Source organism: Salmo salar, chromosome ssa05 (assembly GCF_905237065.1).
Source record: "Salmo salar chromosome ssa05, Ssal_v3.1, whole genome shotgun sequence".
Classification (NCBI taxonomy): domain Eukaryota; kingdom Metazoa; phylum Chordata; class Actinopteri; order Salmoniformes; family Salmonidae; genus Salmo; species Salmo salar.
Window position 1 is genome coordinate 57,409,009 of NC_059446.1, and position 18,665 is coordinate 57,427,673.

General features: G+C 42.5%; 2 protein-coding genes across 2 annotated transcripts in view; both read left to right on the plus strand.

Annotated features, from left to right (window-relative positions):
* Positions 1-9,569, plus strand: part of LOC106605193 (thrombospondin type-1 domain-containing protein 7A) — a 99,303-nt gene extending 89,734 nt beyond the window's left edge. Inside the window, exons 21-28 of the mRNA XM_045718411.1 lie at positions 1,856-2,001; positions 2,251-2,425; positions 2,829-3,002; positions 4,023-4,118; positions 4,257-4,342; positions 4,702-4,915; positions 5,773-5,860; positions 7,467-9,569. Coding sequence (XP_045574367.1) covers positions 1,856-2,001; positions 2,251-2,425; positions 2,829-3,002; positions 4,023-4,118; positions 4,257-4,342; positions 4,702-4,915; positions 5,773-5,860; positions 7,467-7,557 — 1,070 coding nt within the window. The 3' untranslated portion in view covers positions 7,558-9,569. The remainder of the gene's footprint in view (positions 1-1,855; positions 2,002-2,250; positions 2,426-2,828; positions 3,003-4,022; positions 4,119-4,256; positions 4,343-4,701; positions 4,916-5,772; positions 5,861-7,466) is intronic.
* A 354-nt stretch (positions 9,570-9,923) lies between these two features.
* LOC106605258 (neurexophilin-1) lies at positions 9,924-16,887 on the plus strand. Its single transcript, XM_014200696.2, has 2 exons — positions 9,924-10,274; positions 15,105-16,887. Exons 1-2 carry the CDS (start codon positions 10,200-10,202, stop codon positions 15,864-15,866), a joined length of 837 nt encoding a protein of 278 aa, XP_014056171.1. The 5' UTR covers positions 9,924-10,199; the 3' UTR covers positions 15,867-16,887.
* The last annotated feature ends 1,778 nt before the right edge of the window (positions 16,888-18,665 follow it).

Genomic DNA, 18,665 nt, shown 5'->3' on the forward strand with positions numbered 1-18,665 from the left:
TAATGGGTTGGGAGAACACCCCCCCCCACCCCCCAAAAAAATGGCAAGACTGCTCATTGAACTGAGAGAGATTGCCTCATACGTCGCCCTGTAAAGTGACTGCTCTGTCCTTTGTTGTTTGTTTGTTGTGCGGCATCAGACAATTGATTCTGTCCTATTATGTCTGTCTGCTAGCGGCTCTGTGGGGAGCCCTTTGAAGTAACAGCCAGCCTGTAGCCTCTAGCACCTGCAGCTAAATCACAGGCAAGAGATAAGTGTTTTAATAGTGGCTAAAGATGCAATGGGGATCCTCACCTGATCTATAGAGGATGTTCTGCTGGCTAGAACAGGGTGTGAGGTAGAATTATGTCTGAGAGAGTATGCTGTATTTTACTGTCTGATAACGGTAGCAGGTGCTCTTTGTTGTTTGGTTGAGGGAGAGGATTGCTGGCTCTGTGTTGGAAAAGGAACTGTTATGTGTGACCAATTGCAAAACAGAGACGGAGAAAGGGTAAGGGGTTTGAAAGAGCATGTGGCGTGGACGCAGTGGAGATGGATTTCTACGAGAGCGGTGGAAAGAGAGGAATGAATGCGAGGGAGAGGTGGAAATTGAGTCTGCAGTACTTGAAGTACCAGTGTTTTACAGCAAATCACAATCCGTGTGTGTGTGTGTGTGTGTGTGTGTGTGTGTGTGTGTGTGTGTGTGTGTGTGTGTGTGTGTGTGTGTGTGTGTGTGTGTGTGTGTGTGTGTGTGTGTGTGTGTGTGTGTGTGTGTGTGTGTGTGTGTGTTAGCCCACTTAATGCCTATACTTCATCTGCGATGATGCACTCTTAGTATATCTACTGTATACATCACATTGCAAAGCCCTTTAGAATCAAGAAAGCTTACAAATACTCAAACTGCAGCGCAGCAGATCCATTACACATAAGAGACTTCACCACCTCATATGGTGCTGTACTGGTGTTATATAAAAGGAAGGCAGTAGTTGTCAGAACAGAAAGGAAAAGTCATTTTGCTCAAGTGGAAGAGTGGAAGTAGAGAGGTAATCAATATGGCTGGAGCACAGAACAGTGTAGCGGGCTTTTTCAAGAGCTGCCTTTGTCAAGTAGTTAGGGACGACTAATACAGCAACCTATAAATAATATAGTAACACACACGCAAAGACGCACAGGAGTCCACACGAATACACATGTACATAAATACACACAATAACTGTTTGTAGGCCCATACTGTAATTACATTTCTTTGCCAATTGAATGCACTGAATGGTGAATGACCTGACATTAAAACAAAGGATGAACTTTAGAAGACTGCTCCATTCAAAAGAAAGGAAACGAATACAGGAGGGAGCAACGCATCGTCTTGCGTTTGTCTAGACGGAGATCACTGCTGCGTTTGGTTTGTAGCCCGAGCTCATCCATCTCCCTATTCAGACATCAGTCACATGTTGATGTAAATCACAGTCAAAGCTTCCTTTCTGAATGAAATAGTCCCTACGTCTGCAGACTTTCTACACGTCTTTAGGTAGATGCGATACTGTAACTACTACAGATGTAGAATCTTCATTTGAGTCAGTTTACCTTCAGCGGGAAAATAATCCTCACCAACCGGAAATGTGAATTATTATCTGGATTATAATTCATGGCCATTTTTGAAGGTGTTGATAGATTTTTTCATAAGGGGAAAAATGAAGTCTGAAATTTCAAAGTGAAAATTACAAAGTTCAGGAGCCTTTTAAACCTCGAATACACTACACTGCGTTGCAGGAAAGTTGTCCTGCAACAGGGTGATCAAATTAAGATCCTACTTCTGTACAAGACTAATTGTCCAGTGAGTGTCTCACATTAATGATGTCACTGCATTTTTGTGTTCCAGGGAGGATGTGGCGTAACAGGGTGGTGGTGCAGGGGTCCCAGGGAGACGGGCGCCCCTGTCCCTCTCAGCTGGAGCAGTGGAAACCTTGTCCTGTCAGACCCTGTTACAGGTGGCAGTACAGCCCCTGGTCTGAGTGCAGAGTGGAGGTAGGCTACACCACACACTGTCTTATTCTCTCTTTGACTCTTTTACTCAGTTAACCTACACAGAGGATATGATCTGACTTTTCCATGTGTGTATGTGTGTATGTGTGTCTGTGCGTGTGTGCGTGTGTGCGTGTGTTTGTGTGTGTGTGTGTGTGTGTGTGTGTGTGTGTGTGTGTGTGTGTGTGTGTGTGTGTGTGTGTGTGTGTGTGTGTGTGTGTATGCTTCTGTGTGTGTGCCTGTCTCCCCCAGGAGGTGGTATGTGGAGCGGGACTTCGCTACCGGAACCTGTCGTGCTTCGTGTCAGACGGCTCCGGAGAGGGAGAGGGCAGCATGGTGGAGGAAGAGCTGTGCGGAGGTCTGGAGCTGGCTGTCAACAGAGACAAACTGATCATACTGAAGGAGACCTGTGTTCTGCCCTGTCCAGGTAAGCAACCAGCTAACTGTATACAGCGCTCCTGTCTTATGTAGATGTGTTGTTTTTTTATATTGTGCATCATGGTACAGTGTGGGTGGCAGCATAGCTCTAGATTAAACCTATTCCTGTACAAGAAAAGCATAGAGAAAAAAACAGCACAACATGTTGTGAATTCATATCATCTCCTTTATATGCAGATATACCCATACATTACTTCAACAACAATCTGCTTTGAGCTGTAATAGACGTTCTTCATCCCGAAGAGTTTAATAAGCCTGACTTGGTTAGCTTTAGTTGTGTTTCTTGCTCTGTTTCTCTAGGTATATCACTCCAAATGGAACAAAGAAGCTAACAGCTGTGTGGTTCTCTCTCTCCTCTCTCTCTCTCTCTCTCTCTCTCTCTCTCTCTGTAGGTGAATGCTACCTGATGGAGTGGTCTGACTGGAGCCCGTGTCTGAGTGTGTGTGCCAAAGGGGCCGGCGTGGACTTTGGCTCTGTCCAGGTGCGCTCGCGAGCCGTCATGGCCCAGGAGCCCGAGAACGTCCAGCTGTGTCCTGACCAGGATTGGGAGTCTCGACCTTGCACTGGTGAGATTGGGAAAACAGGGTTGTATTCATTAGGGCACACGAGCGAAGTGTTTTGCAACGGAAGACAAAAATGTATGTTTTTCTTTTTTATTGGACAATTAAGGTAGTCCCTTCCCGCTTCAGTCCGTTTTCTTCCATTTGGTGCCTAATGAATACAACCCAGGTTTTATGTTTTCACCTAAGTCAAATAACATTCCCCATGAGGAATTTAAAATATGGCAAAACAAATTCCTCATGTTTTTGTACAGTACTAGCATGGTCCCTCAGGCATTTTATTCATGGGTTGGACTAGACTAGAGCATACAGTGTTATGTGAATCCCCAACCCCCCACTACGTCCCCCTGGGCTCTGGCTGGGGAGTCCCTATTTTTCTCACACGGAAGCCGTCGCTGGGATGACCTGGTTTATAAGCATCACTATGGGCCCATGAGGGGATGGGGTGGCCCAGCGCTCTTTAACAAGGAGGGGAAGGGAGGGGGAAATGGAGGGGGAAATGGAGCGATACATGGGATAGAGAGGAAAAACATGAGAGAGAGGAGTGAAAGAGAGAGGGGAGAGGTAGAGGTAGAGGAAGCAATATAGGGAAGAGGGAGAGGGAGAAAGAGATAGAAACAGCCCAGATCATTATGCCCTGACGGATGATAAAAAAAATATATTGTAGTGATTGTAGCGATAATACTGTAGCCAGCGAGCACTGAGAGAAAAATCTAAATTCTTAGTTAGATTCCTCATTTACGATAGAGTTGAACTGGTTGTGCAGGTGATTAGTTACAGAGGGCTCCCTAAAGACTATGGGTCACTTGGAGCACTGATGGAGATATTGATAAAACATTAACAGCGTTCATGCTAAGCCATCTAGCAAAAGCCTGAGCCGTTCATCCAGAATGTAAAAATCGAACCACACCACTCTGTTCAATTAAGTTCCGTTTAATTCAGTAGAACTGATCTGAATTAAATGTGGCTCTGTTCTGTACCTGGCTTAATGGCTCATCGATATCATTATGTCTTGTGCTCTTACAGATGGGGAGTGTTTTGAGTACAAGTGGATGAGCAGCACGTGGTCAGGCTCCTCTCGCGTCACCTGGTGTCAGCGCTCTGATGGACTCAACGTCACAGGTAGGCACTACTAAACCTTCAATGGTGCGTGCCTTAATGCACTTATTTCCATATGCCTTATTAGAGATGACATCAAAGCCTAAAGATCTGACCAATCACATGCCATCTGATCATTCTTTGGTGACCTTTGACCTACAGGAGGATGCCCCCCTATCAATCCTCCAGGGGACGACAACAACTCCTGTGACCCGCCGTGTCAAATGCCAATGTCCTTCTGCACTGAGGTGAGCTGTTCACGGGTAGTCAATGTATGCTGAGTGAGAGTGGTTCAGATTAGGTTTGTGTTCTGAACGTGTTGCACTTCAGTCCGTTCTAGCATGGCCAGATAGTGACAAGCTGACAACCGTGGTTGTGTCTGAAAGCATTAATACCTGTCAAATCCTTGCTTCCTCCATCCTTGTCTCCTCAATTCCTTTCAAAGTGCATGAAAGGAGAGGATCCAAGGTCCCTCCCTCTGACCTCCTCCTCCAATTAGCTTTGAAAGGAATTGAGGAAACAAGGACAGAGGAAGCAAGGATTTGACAGATACTAGCATATTCAAACACAGCAGTGAACTGTATTTGTGTAACACTGCCCTCTTCAGGCTGGCGTGTGTATGTGCGAGGAGGGCTACACCGAGGTGATGTCCTCCAGTGGCCAGCTGGACCACTGCACCCCCATACCCATTCTGGAAATCCCCACAGCCGGGGACAAGAAGACTGACGTGAAGACCAGCCGTGCCATCAACCCCACCCTGCCTGCCACCATACAGCCAGGACGCACCGGCCGCACCTGGTACCTGCAGCCCTTTGGACCAGGTGAACCAGCTACGTGACTATCCTAGAAGTAGTGAACACACGTTCAGAAACTTGCAGGTGCAGGGTACAAAAAATAAACCCACGAAAATTAGATAGATGCTGCAGGGGCATTATTTATTCCAGGTGCAGCTACGTCGACCACAGTAAATAGCTTTTACGGCTTTTGGTTTATGAGAGTTACATTTCTGCACACACTTCTGACAATAGTAAATATAGCAAGAATGTAAAGTGATGGGAGGACCAGTTTGGATCAGAGGAATGTTTCTCTGCTACTCTTTCATCATTGCTAAATAAGTGCATGAAATGAAAAGGAAGCACTTGGCTGATGATTGGTTAGATGCTGCAGCAGGATTGTAACCAATACAGGAGATACTATGTATTATGCTAATTTCTTGTATGCTCTTAGTTAATATTAACTGCTTTAACATTTCTAAAGACCAACATGCTTGGTTAACCCCATAGTGCTTTCTGGTTAGAGTGTTGCATGTCACTGAGGCAGTAAGTGGAACTTGGGCTTCTACCATTTTCGACAGATTGAGACTGTCTAGACATGTCCTTCAAAGCACAGTTCAGATCAACATTTACAACGCCAGAAATGAACGAAAACTGGCATATGTTGCCTTGCATTGCTAATCTACAAAACATGTCCATTTTGTAAATTGCGGAACTAAGTGGAAGCTCTGAAGACTTCTTTCAAAAGGATGCCATCATCAACCTTGTGTTCCTTCCAGAATCCAGTTCTGCTTGATACGTGGGCAAAGTGCTTGACAAATGAATTGTTCTTCCCAATTCTGATTGTGTTACGGACACAGTCAGCCGCGTAGCCAGCTGAACTGACAGCTCTCCCTCCTCCACAGATGGCAAGCTGAAGATGTGGGTATATGGTGTAGCAGCGGGAGCCCTGGTACTGCTCATGTTCATAGTGTCTATGATATACCTAGCTTGGTGAGTCCGCTCTGATCTTGTCCTTTTTTACTCATCCATCCCTTCATCATTCATTAAAAATCCCCGTAGATATTTTTCGTTGTTGTTGGTCCGATTAGATTTTGAACCTTTTCATTTAGTCGTTAGTCGGTTCATCCCCCCCTCATCTTTTTGGTTTATTTATTGTTTTGTTGTTGTTTGTTTTGTTTTCTTCATGCCATCTGTCGCCAGCAGCAGTTACAGTGTCCTCCGCCGTCTTCAGGCCACTGAGTCCAACGCCAATGGGACGGTGGTCTGGATGGGCCAAAATGCACATGAGTTGACTTATACCTGCCCCGATTGCCAAGAGTTGGGCCAAAGCAGTAGCCAAAGCAGCGGCCAAAGCAGTGGCCAGGGCAGCGGCCAAAGCAGCGGCCAAAGCAGCGGCCAGGGCAGCGGCCAAAGCAGTGGCCAGGGCAGCGGCCAAAGCAGCGGCCAGGGCAGCGGCTAAAGAGGAAAAAGAGGCGGCCCTACGAGTAGCTGCAGTGCCAATCGTTGACCCCTGACCTGTGACCCCTCCACCAGTGCCACATGACATGTCCCGCTTGACCAGCTGTGTGAAGTTGCTAGTGCAGGTGATGTCCCAGGAAATCACCTTCTATGGGTCCCTCATACTGTAGGTGGTAGGCTCCGGATAGAACCTGGTCGTAAGTAAGCTTCCGACTTTAGGATGAGCTTACCTTCACCAAATCATTAACCTAAACCATTAGGGCAGTGGTCTCCAGACCCTAACACACCCAATTACTAATCAACATCTCAAGATGAAGATTAGTTAACTCAGAAGTGTTAGTGTTGGCCTGGAACAAAATCTGTGACCAGGCTTAGTGACAACTGATGTGACCACCGTTGACTTATTCAACCCCTATTAAGACTCATTCTGGCCTTTTCCTGTAGACTTATTTGTTTTCTTGAATGTAAAATCGCACAATGATGATGTCATACTGCCCTCTGGTGGCCATGACAGATAGCTACTATATTTTGGAGCAGGAGCAACATTCCCCTGCGTTTATCAAATCCCCTCTGCCATCTCATCCCTGTTTATCCTCTATTTACCATACATTGTCACACACATGTATTATGTTGCTCACGTTTGTTATGCACGGAACACCAATTGTTGAGGATGATCACGTTCACGTTACCATCAAAAAATATGGACACATGCAGTAGAAGTAAGCGTTTATGCATGCATCTTTTTGAGGCATTAACGATTGCAGGACAGCAATAGTGCTTCTCTTTTCCTAGGATGGTGATGTTTGCTAAATAGCTCTGTAATATTCTTGCACTGTCAGAGCCAATACAAAAGGTACTTTATAGCTCAGAGCCATAGAAGTCAAGTGAAGCATGGCCACAGATATTAATGCAAATTAACATACTAATACCTTTAACTTGCTTTTTATCTTTTTGATATGCCCATGTCTTCCGAAATGTCCGTTTTATAGAGATATCATTCATTTGGAACAATCGCAGCGATATGTTAGATCTGACATAATAGTAATAGCCACTTTCTAGTGCTGGTGGTGTATTACTTGCACTGTAGTGTGCAGATTGTAAGGCAGGGTAGTAACATGTTGTCTACTCTTCCTCTTAGCAAAAAGCCAAAGAAACCAAAGAGACAGAGGCAAATGAACAACCGATTGAAACCTCTCACCCTAGCCTATGACGGGGACGCTGACATGTAGGACTCTGGGGTAGCCTAGTCCTCTAGAGACCTGCCACACCTGCCGTAAAAACAAAGAGACATATCCCATCATAGGACGGACAGCGATGTTTTCATCTGCAGATCAGAAGAAGAAGACCAACGGCCATCTTGAATCCATTTTGGGTCCTCATGAGTTAAATGGAGATTGGAATTGAGGAAACATTTCTCCACTTAGACGTATTTGGGTTTAGTCCATTTCAAGCAGTAGTTCTCCTTTTCCATTTTCTTTTGTGATATTTCCTTAAACAAAAGCCTTCACAGCCTCCACTCACTACGAGGAAAATGCCTTTTTTTGTTTGCCCTTTTTTGCTTTCAAATGGAAGGGCTGCTGCGAAGAGACAAACTTTTCTGTCTTTGAACACAAACAGCACAAGCTCATTTCTTTGCCGTGTTTTTCTGCTTGTCACTGAAACGTTGAGTAGCTGGAGGCTTAGGATGCACTGACGGTTCGCACGTTGCCAAAAGTCACCACAGGGAAGGGGAGAAAATCTCCATAAAAAGGCTTGGATTCATTTCCTTTCTGGATTTTGACTGAAATCTCCTTCTTCGGTCGCAAACAAAGAGATACTTTTGGTTTCCGGTTGATTCCTAGACAGAGGCCTATCTTGAAGGATAAACATATACAGACAGAGAACACAAGATGAGAAACAATCCCTGGTTACTGGATCTATTGCCTGTCTCCCTTTTGCTTTGTTCCAGGCACAATTATTGCACTATATTAGTGCAGCATGATATGCACATGATGAGTTATACGTTGTATTGCCATAGAACATTGCCTCTCTTAAGACACAACCATATGCAGTTGGAAACAAAATGTGAAAATAATAGGCATTTTCAAGGCCATGGATACATGAAAACTGGAGATGATGTCCACATTCTATAACACAGAGGGGTGTGAATCAATAGTAAATATGTATAGATTTTATTTTGTCACAACTCGTTTTGTTTTTGGTCCAGTATCTTTTGTGGTCGATATACTGTAGTTTGTTTGGTATTGTCCCTCTCTATGCCAGAATGAAATCGAATAGACTACTTAAATGAGGACCATTGATTCTGTTCTTGCTTACAATGAGATATTTCCAATGGTTTAAATGTTCTAAATATGAAACAAAGCCCATATGTACATGGAAGATAAATGGGTAAATGGATTTTCTTATTTTTTAGATAACTTGTTTCGCAAAAAAACAAAACCCTTCTAAAGCTAAAACGATGTGTGTGACTACTATTGTATTTTTATCTAACTTCTAATGTCACGCAACCCTAACTTCTGCCTTATTGTCAATGATCAGCTATCTACAGTACCATATACATTCATGAAACCAACATATTTAATAATGGGTGCAGCACAGGTTTAAACTGTATGTCATTGATTCATGTAATGAATGACTGATGAATTTAGAAAGAAGTTAAACAGTACCATTTTGTAGGACAAAGGCTCTAGGAACACGACAGTGGTTTTCAGTTCTGACTTAAGACTATTTAAATGTCCTTTTTCACAATGACCCATATCATAGGTGCCCTTAGACATATTATAATGATGCAGTCGTTCTCCCGGCGTACAATATCACATCATATATTCTGTATATATCGAGGTCCGTCTAAGCAGCCTTCATTACAGCGTATGAATACAAAGGAAATATGACGCCGCTGTTCTGCAGTGGCAGAATTCGACCAGTCTGCCTGATAGCTGGAAGAGCAGCTGATGAGGAGAATGTTTACTTTTTTTGTCAGTTTTCCTTTTAAATAATAACATTTTTGAATTTTTGGAGAAAAAAAAGATCAACATATGTGTACATTTATTTTGTATTGCACACAAATGTTTAGTTTGAATATTGCAAAGTGGGTGTATGATATTACTGATGGTGGTTCTCTTGATGCAAGTTGTGTGTTGTACAAAAAGATAAGACTCCGTCATTTTGTAGAGATTGTATCGGAAGTATTACTAAAAATAAATGAAGAAAGTGTTATAAACATGCTAAGTTACAGTGGAAATGTTGATTGATGTCTTTCTAGTGTACTGTCATTATGTTAGCTGTACCACTAGATGTCTCTCTAGACACAAATGAAAAGTTATACTGCAAGGCTCTCTTGAAGTCTCTTCTTTCCCTCTATCTCTCTTTCTACCCCCTCTCTCTCTCTCCCTCTTCCTACCTCTCTCTATCCCGCCCTCGTTCCCCTGTCTTTCTCTCTCTCTCTTTCTTCCTGCCTCTCTCTCTCTCTCTCTCTCTCTCTCTCGCTTTCTTCCTGCCTCTCTCTCTCACTCTTTCTCGCCCCCCCCCCTCTCTCTCTCTCTTCCTGCCTCTCTCTATCCCTCTTTCTCTCTTCTCTTTCTCTCGCTCTATAAAACATCACATAACACTGACAATCAGACCTACAAGCAGTACCGTTCACGCAACACCGCCACTAATCCTGCATCAAAGAACGTATCATTCACATCTTCCAATAGACAAAACATAGACAGAGCATTTGATTTTCAGCCCTCAGTCAATCTGAAGATTGATCCCAGCCATTTGCTCCAGGGTCTTTTTTCGGGTTTCCCTTTGTCATTTATCTCTAGTTGTGGCATTTTTACCAAGTCAATTTGATTTTTTTTTCAAGAAAGGGTTTTGCGTACAGGTAGGCATGAAAAGTGAAGGTCTACCAAGAGGAATGAAGTCCACATGTTGGTGCGTTGTTCTCCTGTCACTCATTTCTATGGTAAGTTGAGTTTTTGTTGTCAATTATCTAGTAAAAATCTAATTTTCTCTCTTTTGAAATCTTGTGTTCAAAGCTACCAGCTAAATGTACAGATGTTGCCTGTGCCATAGCATTTTTCCAAAGACTTTTTTACTCACAAGTGTTTGGTAAATGTATATGCTGCATATATATTTTGAGTATACTTTTCAGCACATTGGAGAGCACCAGTCTTTGCTTTTACTCTTAAAGGGAAATGTCACCATACTACAACTTCCTATTCATCATCTCCAGAACCACCCCAACATCAACATATGTGAAAATGCCGCTTTTCTATGTTTTGTAGTAAAAATGATATAGGAAGATAAGTCTTTCCAATGACATCATCATCCAATTAGTAGACCATTAGTGGGCAATGCATACTAATAATTGATTAAAATCACACGATGCACACCGATAATGTCATTGAAAACACTTATCTTCCTCTATCTTTTTTCACTACAAAACATAGAAATGCGCCATTTCACATATGTTGATGTTGGGGTGGTGCTGGAGATGATGAATATGAAGATGAACAATTGTGAAATTTCCCTTTACATCTTTACCTAATCATCTATTGTTTTAGTAGATGTACTATTGTGTTAGGTGCAGAGGGAAACATTTTGTCATTCACATTCCCCGATTTGTTGTAGATCTAATTTTAATCAATCAACTCAGATGAAACTCCCATTTGAGTCACTCAATTCAGTTGAAAAGTAATAATGCTTGACATTTCACCTTTTGATAAGCTTGACATAATATCTTCATTGTTATGCCATCACAGTTTCTCACACCCCGATTGTGTTAATCTTCTGGTACATAGTAACCCTGCATGAGGTAAATCTGTCAACAGACAAGCAAGAGAAACAGGCCCAATTGTCTCTTACACATTATTTTAACTTAATCCCACAAAGGTGACTAATCTTCAATAGTTACCTTGGGTTATCAGCACTTAATTTCCATAGTGATTGAAATAAGTCAATTATTAATAATTATTTATACGATTCCCATTATCGAATTGAATTCGAAGTCTTGAAAATTATAAACTCAATTTCACACTTCACTAGGCTCACTAATCATTTTATCCCTTGAACTAATGAAGCCTTCTCTTTAAGGAACACTTTTATTCAGTGGATTATGATGCAATTATATTAAACTAATACTATATTACTGTAAAATGTCATTACAGTATTGTAAACATGAAGTGTTGGATGTACAGAAAGTGTTTACTCTCAATAGTACCACTTGATGTGAATGTTTTTTCCAGGCTTCGCCTCCAAATTGCTTCGCCATGCTTTAATGGGGTGCTCATAATTGTTTCGTGCTCGGCGCATCCTAAGCTCAAGCCTCGAGCTCCTTCGACAGATTGACAGACCCATGGGAACCTCGCAAACTTATTTTGGACGCCTTTGAACCAACTCGTGTGTGAAATAATGTGATTATGTATTTATCCTCTGGGTGAGTTGGAGAAAATAGTGGCTATTTTTTTTTTTGCCACGGTAATACCCTCAGTCCAACTGCTGACCGTTTTCATCCTGTACAGAACTCATGGCGATAATACTGCCCTATGTGTGCTACATTTGATAGTCTACCATTCTATTTCACACCTATTTGAGATGTCTTGATGCCTCACTCTAAAGCCCATAATCTTTGACCCCCTCAGGTAACAGTGGGGGTAACATGGAGACCGAACTTTCTGGTGATTTCACGTTGATCTCTGTTCATCTCTGAGAATGCTATAGCTGATCCATGAAAACACCAGAGAAAGAACATCCTAAATATTCCAAGATCAATTTGGATATCAGCACAACCAAACGATCCCCTAAATGAGTGATGGCCAACTCCCCCAGGAGAGCTACTGATTAGTAGAATCAAGTGTTAGATTAGGGCTTGAACAAAACCCTGCGGGGAGTAGCTCTCCAGGAGAAGAGTAGGCCACATCTGGCCTAAAACATATCCCTGGAGATGTGTACAGTCTTACTGCGCTTAGATCCAATTCCGTTCTGCTCACTGAACGATGGAATCATGTCCCTGTGGATTCACAGATTCTGAATGGTTCTGATTGACCAGTGCTGTAAGGTGCTCTCTGAGATTCATTTAGGCACATATGGTAGCTGAGAGTTGAAAGGGAAGTATGTCATGTCAGTGAAGATCCTTTATATACTAAATAGAATGGGTGGAATGGCCATGATTCATGTTGATTCATCAACATGGTGCAATTTTGTTCCACTATAACACAAAATACTGAGACAAGCTATGGTAAACAAACAACTCCAAACTACCCAAACAGGATGGACGACATTGTTGCTATGAACAGAGATAGCCGGTTCCAACCATTCCAGCTCTAATGACTGTTTAACCGGAAGTGTCGGCTAATCGCAGCACCCAGAATTCACTCAATTTAGTGGCGAAAATGGTAACAGTCTGTCGGAAGAAACAAGTCTGCCCCATAACCCCCCCCCCTACGAGTTCCAGCTGCAGTACCATTTCAGTGAATGAAAGCTCACACATTTTTAATAGTCTCTCCTAGGTGTTTTTTTAGCTACCAAGGTTGTCTTATCAGAACAAGACATTTTTGCTATATTGGGGTTTTAACCTATAGCATATCCTCCTTAGCACAAGGGAAGCTACTGTACAGTACCAGCCTGTATCTTCCTCTCTCTAGGAAAGGATTCCTTAACAGGAAGAGATAACATTCAGGCACATCCATCTACTGTGTATACCACATTATGTCTATGGGTATTTTCAATAGGACTCAGTAGGGTATTTAACAGGGTATGTCCTCCATGATAGAATCATCCCAGTATTTGTGTAATCATGTGCAGGATTTCTGGTTTGTTTGAGGCCACAGGTGAGATTTAGAACTGTCTAATGAGCAATGCCTCAAACTTTTCAAATTCACCCCATTATAGCTGTTGGTGACAACCCGTTTCTCCACCTCCATTTAACACCAGCAGGGAAAATAATAATTTTCTGTCTTCTCTGTCTCACATGCTCTCAAACAGAGCGAGGTAATCTTGGCCTTTCCTCTGTTTCCTCAGACAAGGCTGCCTTGATGTAAATGTTGGTTTAGTCAGGAGTGCCTTGATTTGCCTAATCTCGTAGTGTGGATTACAGGTTGGTTATAATCCGGGAATTGGGGTCTCTGCGAATGTGACACGGAGCCCTCTAATCCCGACCATGACAGTTTGCGCAGGCTGTCAGGTGCTTCAGATGAAAGCTAATTGCACGTCAGTGTTGAACCCAGTATAATAACCGTCATGACAAGACAGCAAGGACTAAGCTAGCTCTCAAGAAACATTTTGAAATTGAATTGTGCATATGATTGCTTAGGAGAAACATGTCTGAATCAACTAAATGGGATATATGTTGTGAGATCCTTAAAGGGAAAACTCAATATTTTATTTTCCAGGTCGCCCTCGCAAAATATGCTTTTAACCTTGAGTCTTTCTCCTAGTTAAATAAAGGTCAAACGAGGGGAAAAAATGGTAGGGGGAATCCGAGTAGGGGGAATCCATTGAGATTGAGCTTCAGTCATTTAGCAGCACAGGTAATTACAGCTCTATGAAAGCTATATTTCATTTGGTCATTGGAGAGCCCACTGCTAATGAATCAGGAAAGAGAAAGCCTTTGGAAATAAATTGTGCTTTTTTGAATGATGGTTCATACTTCCTATTCAATGAAACTGAACCACTCAACCTTCCCTATTTTTTTCAGAGGTAGAACGCAAATGTACAAGTTAAAGAACATTGCAGCGACATTTTCTTAGTACAAAATAATTCTGCAAAGTGCAAAAAATACCATAAACGTCATTATATTCTCGCAGTGTGACTTAATTTTAAACTTTTCTTCAACAATGTGCGTTATAAGGAGGCGATTATTTAACCAGAGTTTACTAAAGTGAGCAATACATAAATAGTGCCCCCTTTATAACACATTGTTGAAGAAAAATTTCAAATTAAATCAAGTTGGCAGATTTATAATTAGGTTTTTGCACAATTCTTTTGCACTGTTCATGGATATGAAGTCAAATTTGGCCCAAAACAAAGATGAGATTGAAATTCGGCTTGAGCACCAAAAATAAGAAGATTTGATATTTTTCAAATGAAGTATTCTATGTCCAAATCCAACATGCATTCACACTATAACTGTTACAATATACAGACTACCCTACCGCAATATCATCCTGTGAACTTTGTGAAAGAGAGAAGACCTTATTCTCCTAGTATTGATCTGAGGTAAAGGTACAACATGTAAGATTTTGCCCAGACAGATCTGCTGTCACGTTCCACAGATGGGGTTAGGCCATCACTGTCACCATTCTTCGTGAAGTGCAGTGGGAATCTTAGCCCTCTCATCTGTATTATTATGAGGGACAGAGTAAAGGAATCATCAATCAACCGTTCAGGGAACATTCAGGGGGTAATAGTCTGGTGTGGCGTCACGTCTGTAGGCTACTGAATAAACGCTTCATTCATCTATATGTATGGCAGGATTGGAATGTCCTTACTCTTGATAAAAGACACTGTGTTCATATGAGGCAATTGTGTCATGCAGTGAATTTGTCTCATATTCTTTCTATATCCATTAGTCATGACCTTCAGCGTCACTGAATTTCAAATGGGTATTGATTTTATTGCCATTTCAGATCTACAGTTCATGTATGATCTATTGGTATAAAACAAAACAATGGCATATCAAGGACATCACTTTTTATCCTACACAGCAGGCTTATTTTTTTAACGGTTTAAGACATTCACGGCATGCCTGTTGTGTTCCATCATTGAAATAGGATTGTCTCTTTGTTTTCTACAGGTTACAAGTGCCCATTCGTCTGCTTCTGGAAGTTCAGACGTTCTGAAGTCAGAGAGCCCAAAGTCAAGAGCTAAGGACCTCTGGACAACAGACACCAGCAAGGACTTATCCATCAGTCGCCTGCTCTCCCAGACCTTTTATGACAAGAACCTGTCTGGCCTGGATCTGAACTATGACAAGTTGGAACCGTACTCTAAACAGGAGCTCTGGGACTGGCTCCACAACACCTCGAGCCTTCAAGACCCCCGCTCCCGATCCAAGAGGAGACCCATCGTCAAGACAGGAAAGTTCAAGAAGATGTTCGGCTGGGGAGACTTCCACTCCAACATCAAGACAGTGAAGCTCAACCTGCTGATCACCGGGAAGATCGTAGACCACGGCAACGGCACGTTCAGCGTCTACTTCCGCCACAACGCGACGGGCCAGGGCAACGTGTCGGTGGGTCTGGTGCCGCCCACCAAGGCCGTGGAGTTCCAGCTGCAGCAGTCGGCGGTCCTCGAGCCCAAAGACACCAAGCTGTTCAACTGCAGGGTGGAGTACGAGAAGGTGGAGAAGGGCACCAGGAAGTCGCTGTGTTCCCACGACCCCTCGCAGAGCTGCCCTCAGGAGCAGACCCAGAGCCATGTGTCCTGGCTGTGCTCCAAGCCCTTCAAAGTCATCTGCATCTACATCTCCTTCTACAGCACCGACTACAAGCTGGTGCAGAAAGTGTGTCCGGATTACAACTACCACAGCGATACTCCCTACCTCCCCACCGGGTGATTGGCTGAGCGGCTAAGGGAAAGGAACAGAGACAGACAGGGCATTCGCTCCTGAGAGGTGTCAGTTGATTTGAGCTAGGCTGGCATGGCCCTCAATAGAACGGGGGGGATGCTTAACTGTCGGAACAGAACTGTTAAAAGGTATTATTAAAGCTAATGCTTCCCTGCTGCTTGTGAGATCGCTACACTGAGCAGACCTTCCCTATGGCCATTGTACGAGCATTTAGGACGCAACATTTCCTGGCTTGGCATACTTTTTCCTCATGTATTTTGACCCTCTATAGTAGCTATAAGAAAGTACTCAGCCGGAGCCCTCGCTGAAGATTTGTCCTTATGTAAATAATAACTGATCAAGCCCACTTTATTCTATTAGATACTGTTTCTATCTTCTAATTGAACTCTGTGTGTTGATGGAATAGCATTTTTCATTTTCTCTCATTGTCCATTTCTGTTTGTCACTGGTGATTACAAAGTGGAAAATTAAATAGGTAGATGTCGACTTACAGTGAAGGAAAGTGTCAGAATGCATTAAGGCTTGCCATCTATTTCATTACGTGTTTGTATCTGTATGACAGCCAGAAATACAGATCCTTTCAAATTGTTTCTTTTTCAGTCTCAGTGAATTATTGAAACATCAACATCGCATTTAATAAGAGCAACTTCCTACAGATATACACTGAGTATACTAAACATTAGGAACACCTTCATAATATTGAGTTGCACCACCTTTTGCCTTTAGAACAGCCTCAATTCGTCAGGGCATGGACTGTACAAGGTGTCAATTCGTTCCACAGATATGCTGGCCCATGTTGACTCTAATGCTTCCCACAATTGTGTCAAGTTGGCTGGATGTCCTTTGGGGGGTGGACCATGCTTGATACAAACGGGAAACTGTTGAGTGTTGAAAAACCCAGCAACGTTGCAGTTCTTGACACAAACCGGTGCACCTGGCACCTACTACCATACCCCGTTCAAAGGCACTTAAATCGTTTGTCTTGCCCATTCACCCTCTGAATAGCACACATACACAATCCATGTCTCAATTGTTTCAAGGCATAAAAATACTTATTTAACCTGTCTCCTCCCATTCATCTACACTGATTCAATGAGGAGTCATAGCTTTCACCTGGTCAGTCTATATCATGGAAAGAGCAGGTGTTCTTAATGTGTTGTATGCTCAGTGTACATTGTTTTCGGTAGATAAGGGGAAAAAAATGCTAGCAATGGTTTTCAGCTCTGATGTGGATGCCATGTTGATAGCAATCTCTTGCCATCAGCTATATCCTATCCGACACAAGTTAATGTGGAGTAAATCAGCTCAATGAAGGACTTTCATTCATTATGGATCTAAGTGTAATTCAATATTTAAAAAGAACCATTTATGTTTGCCCCATGAGGAAAAAACACAGTAAAGAGTCCCCACTCTGTTCGCTATAAAACATTAAATCAAGGAAATCAAAGGAAGTTACAGCATAAAATGTGCTACTTGCCAGAGGACATGTATTAAACTGCAGGGGCATCTCTCCACACATTATAACAACCACTTCTGACATCAATAACGCAAATTCTGGATGATGATGATGTAATAACACTATACGATAATGATACTGGATATTCGATTTGGCCATTAAGCTTTCATTATGCAAATGTGATGCTTGTAGCTGATTGTGAAACATCTCTGAGAACCATCACTGTGATTGTCATCCCTGTGTGAGAGAATAATGTCTGGGAATTACACTGATACACAACTGGAATAGAAGTCCTTTATGAGGTTGATAGGCACCTTGAGGTGTAGTTCTTTCTGCGGTTTGCATTGTGCATCTAACTAGTCAACTACTGCAGGGTCCTCAGTACTGTACACATGCACACAGACTCGTTAGTTGTTGACACAAGTGAAAAATGGAAATGAAGATTTGACAAGGTACTTCATAAGAAATGGGGTTTGTTTCCTGTGAAGAGAGGGGCCTACATGATAAGAGAGTGTGAACAAGGATTTATGATGGGAATGAACAAAGCTGACAGAAATAAGCATTAATATTTGACTCGTAAATTGAGAGCAGTTATCTGTCATCATGGCTACTGGATGACAAATGTTTCAGATTATTTTATTTGAGTGCGTCTTCCATTGTTATAAAGTGTCGTTTTCTGAATAAGATCAGTTAAATATGTTGCCAAACTGGGCACTCTTTGTCTTCATTTTGTGGAATACACTATACTGTACTTGAGTTATGGCAAATGATTATTTCTTTGAAATATATGTATGAATTCAATAGCACTCTTTTAGATGGGCCATGTCTGATAGTTGCGCTTGGTTCTGAGTCTAAGCTCAATCTGGTACCATTTCTATGAATGAAACCCTCTATCTGTAATATACTACTGCATGATTAACGCAAGGCTTTTGTTGAGTGAATTATCCCCACCTCAGATCCAGTCCGTTGGTGCAGTTTTCCTGGGCCATAGCCGTACGCCAAGCCTCCGGTCTCCTCCTGCTCTCAGAGAACTTCCTGATTAATGTGGTCTGGGGGAACTGTCACAAATGGCAGATAGAATCAGGGGATTTCTCCTTCAGACTCCCAATGACACCCAGCAGCTGCAGGAGTAAACAGATGACTAACCACTGGCCTTTTGGCAGCCATTCGAGACTGGGAGGAGGAGGAGACCTGTAAATGTTGCCTTGACATTTAGGTGGATTAAAAACGTTATTGGGATCCGGCTCTCCTGGTGTCAGAGGTAGTTGGCTCCGTAATTAATTGTGTCTCGGTCTTTTTTCAAGAAGCTAAGCTAAAAGCCTGCTAAGTAT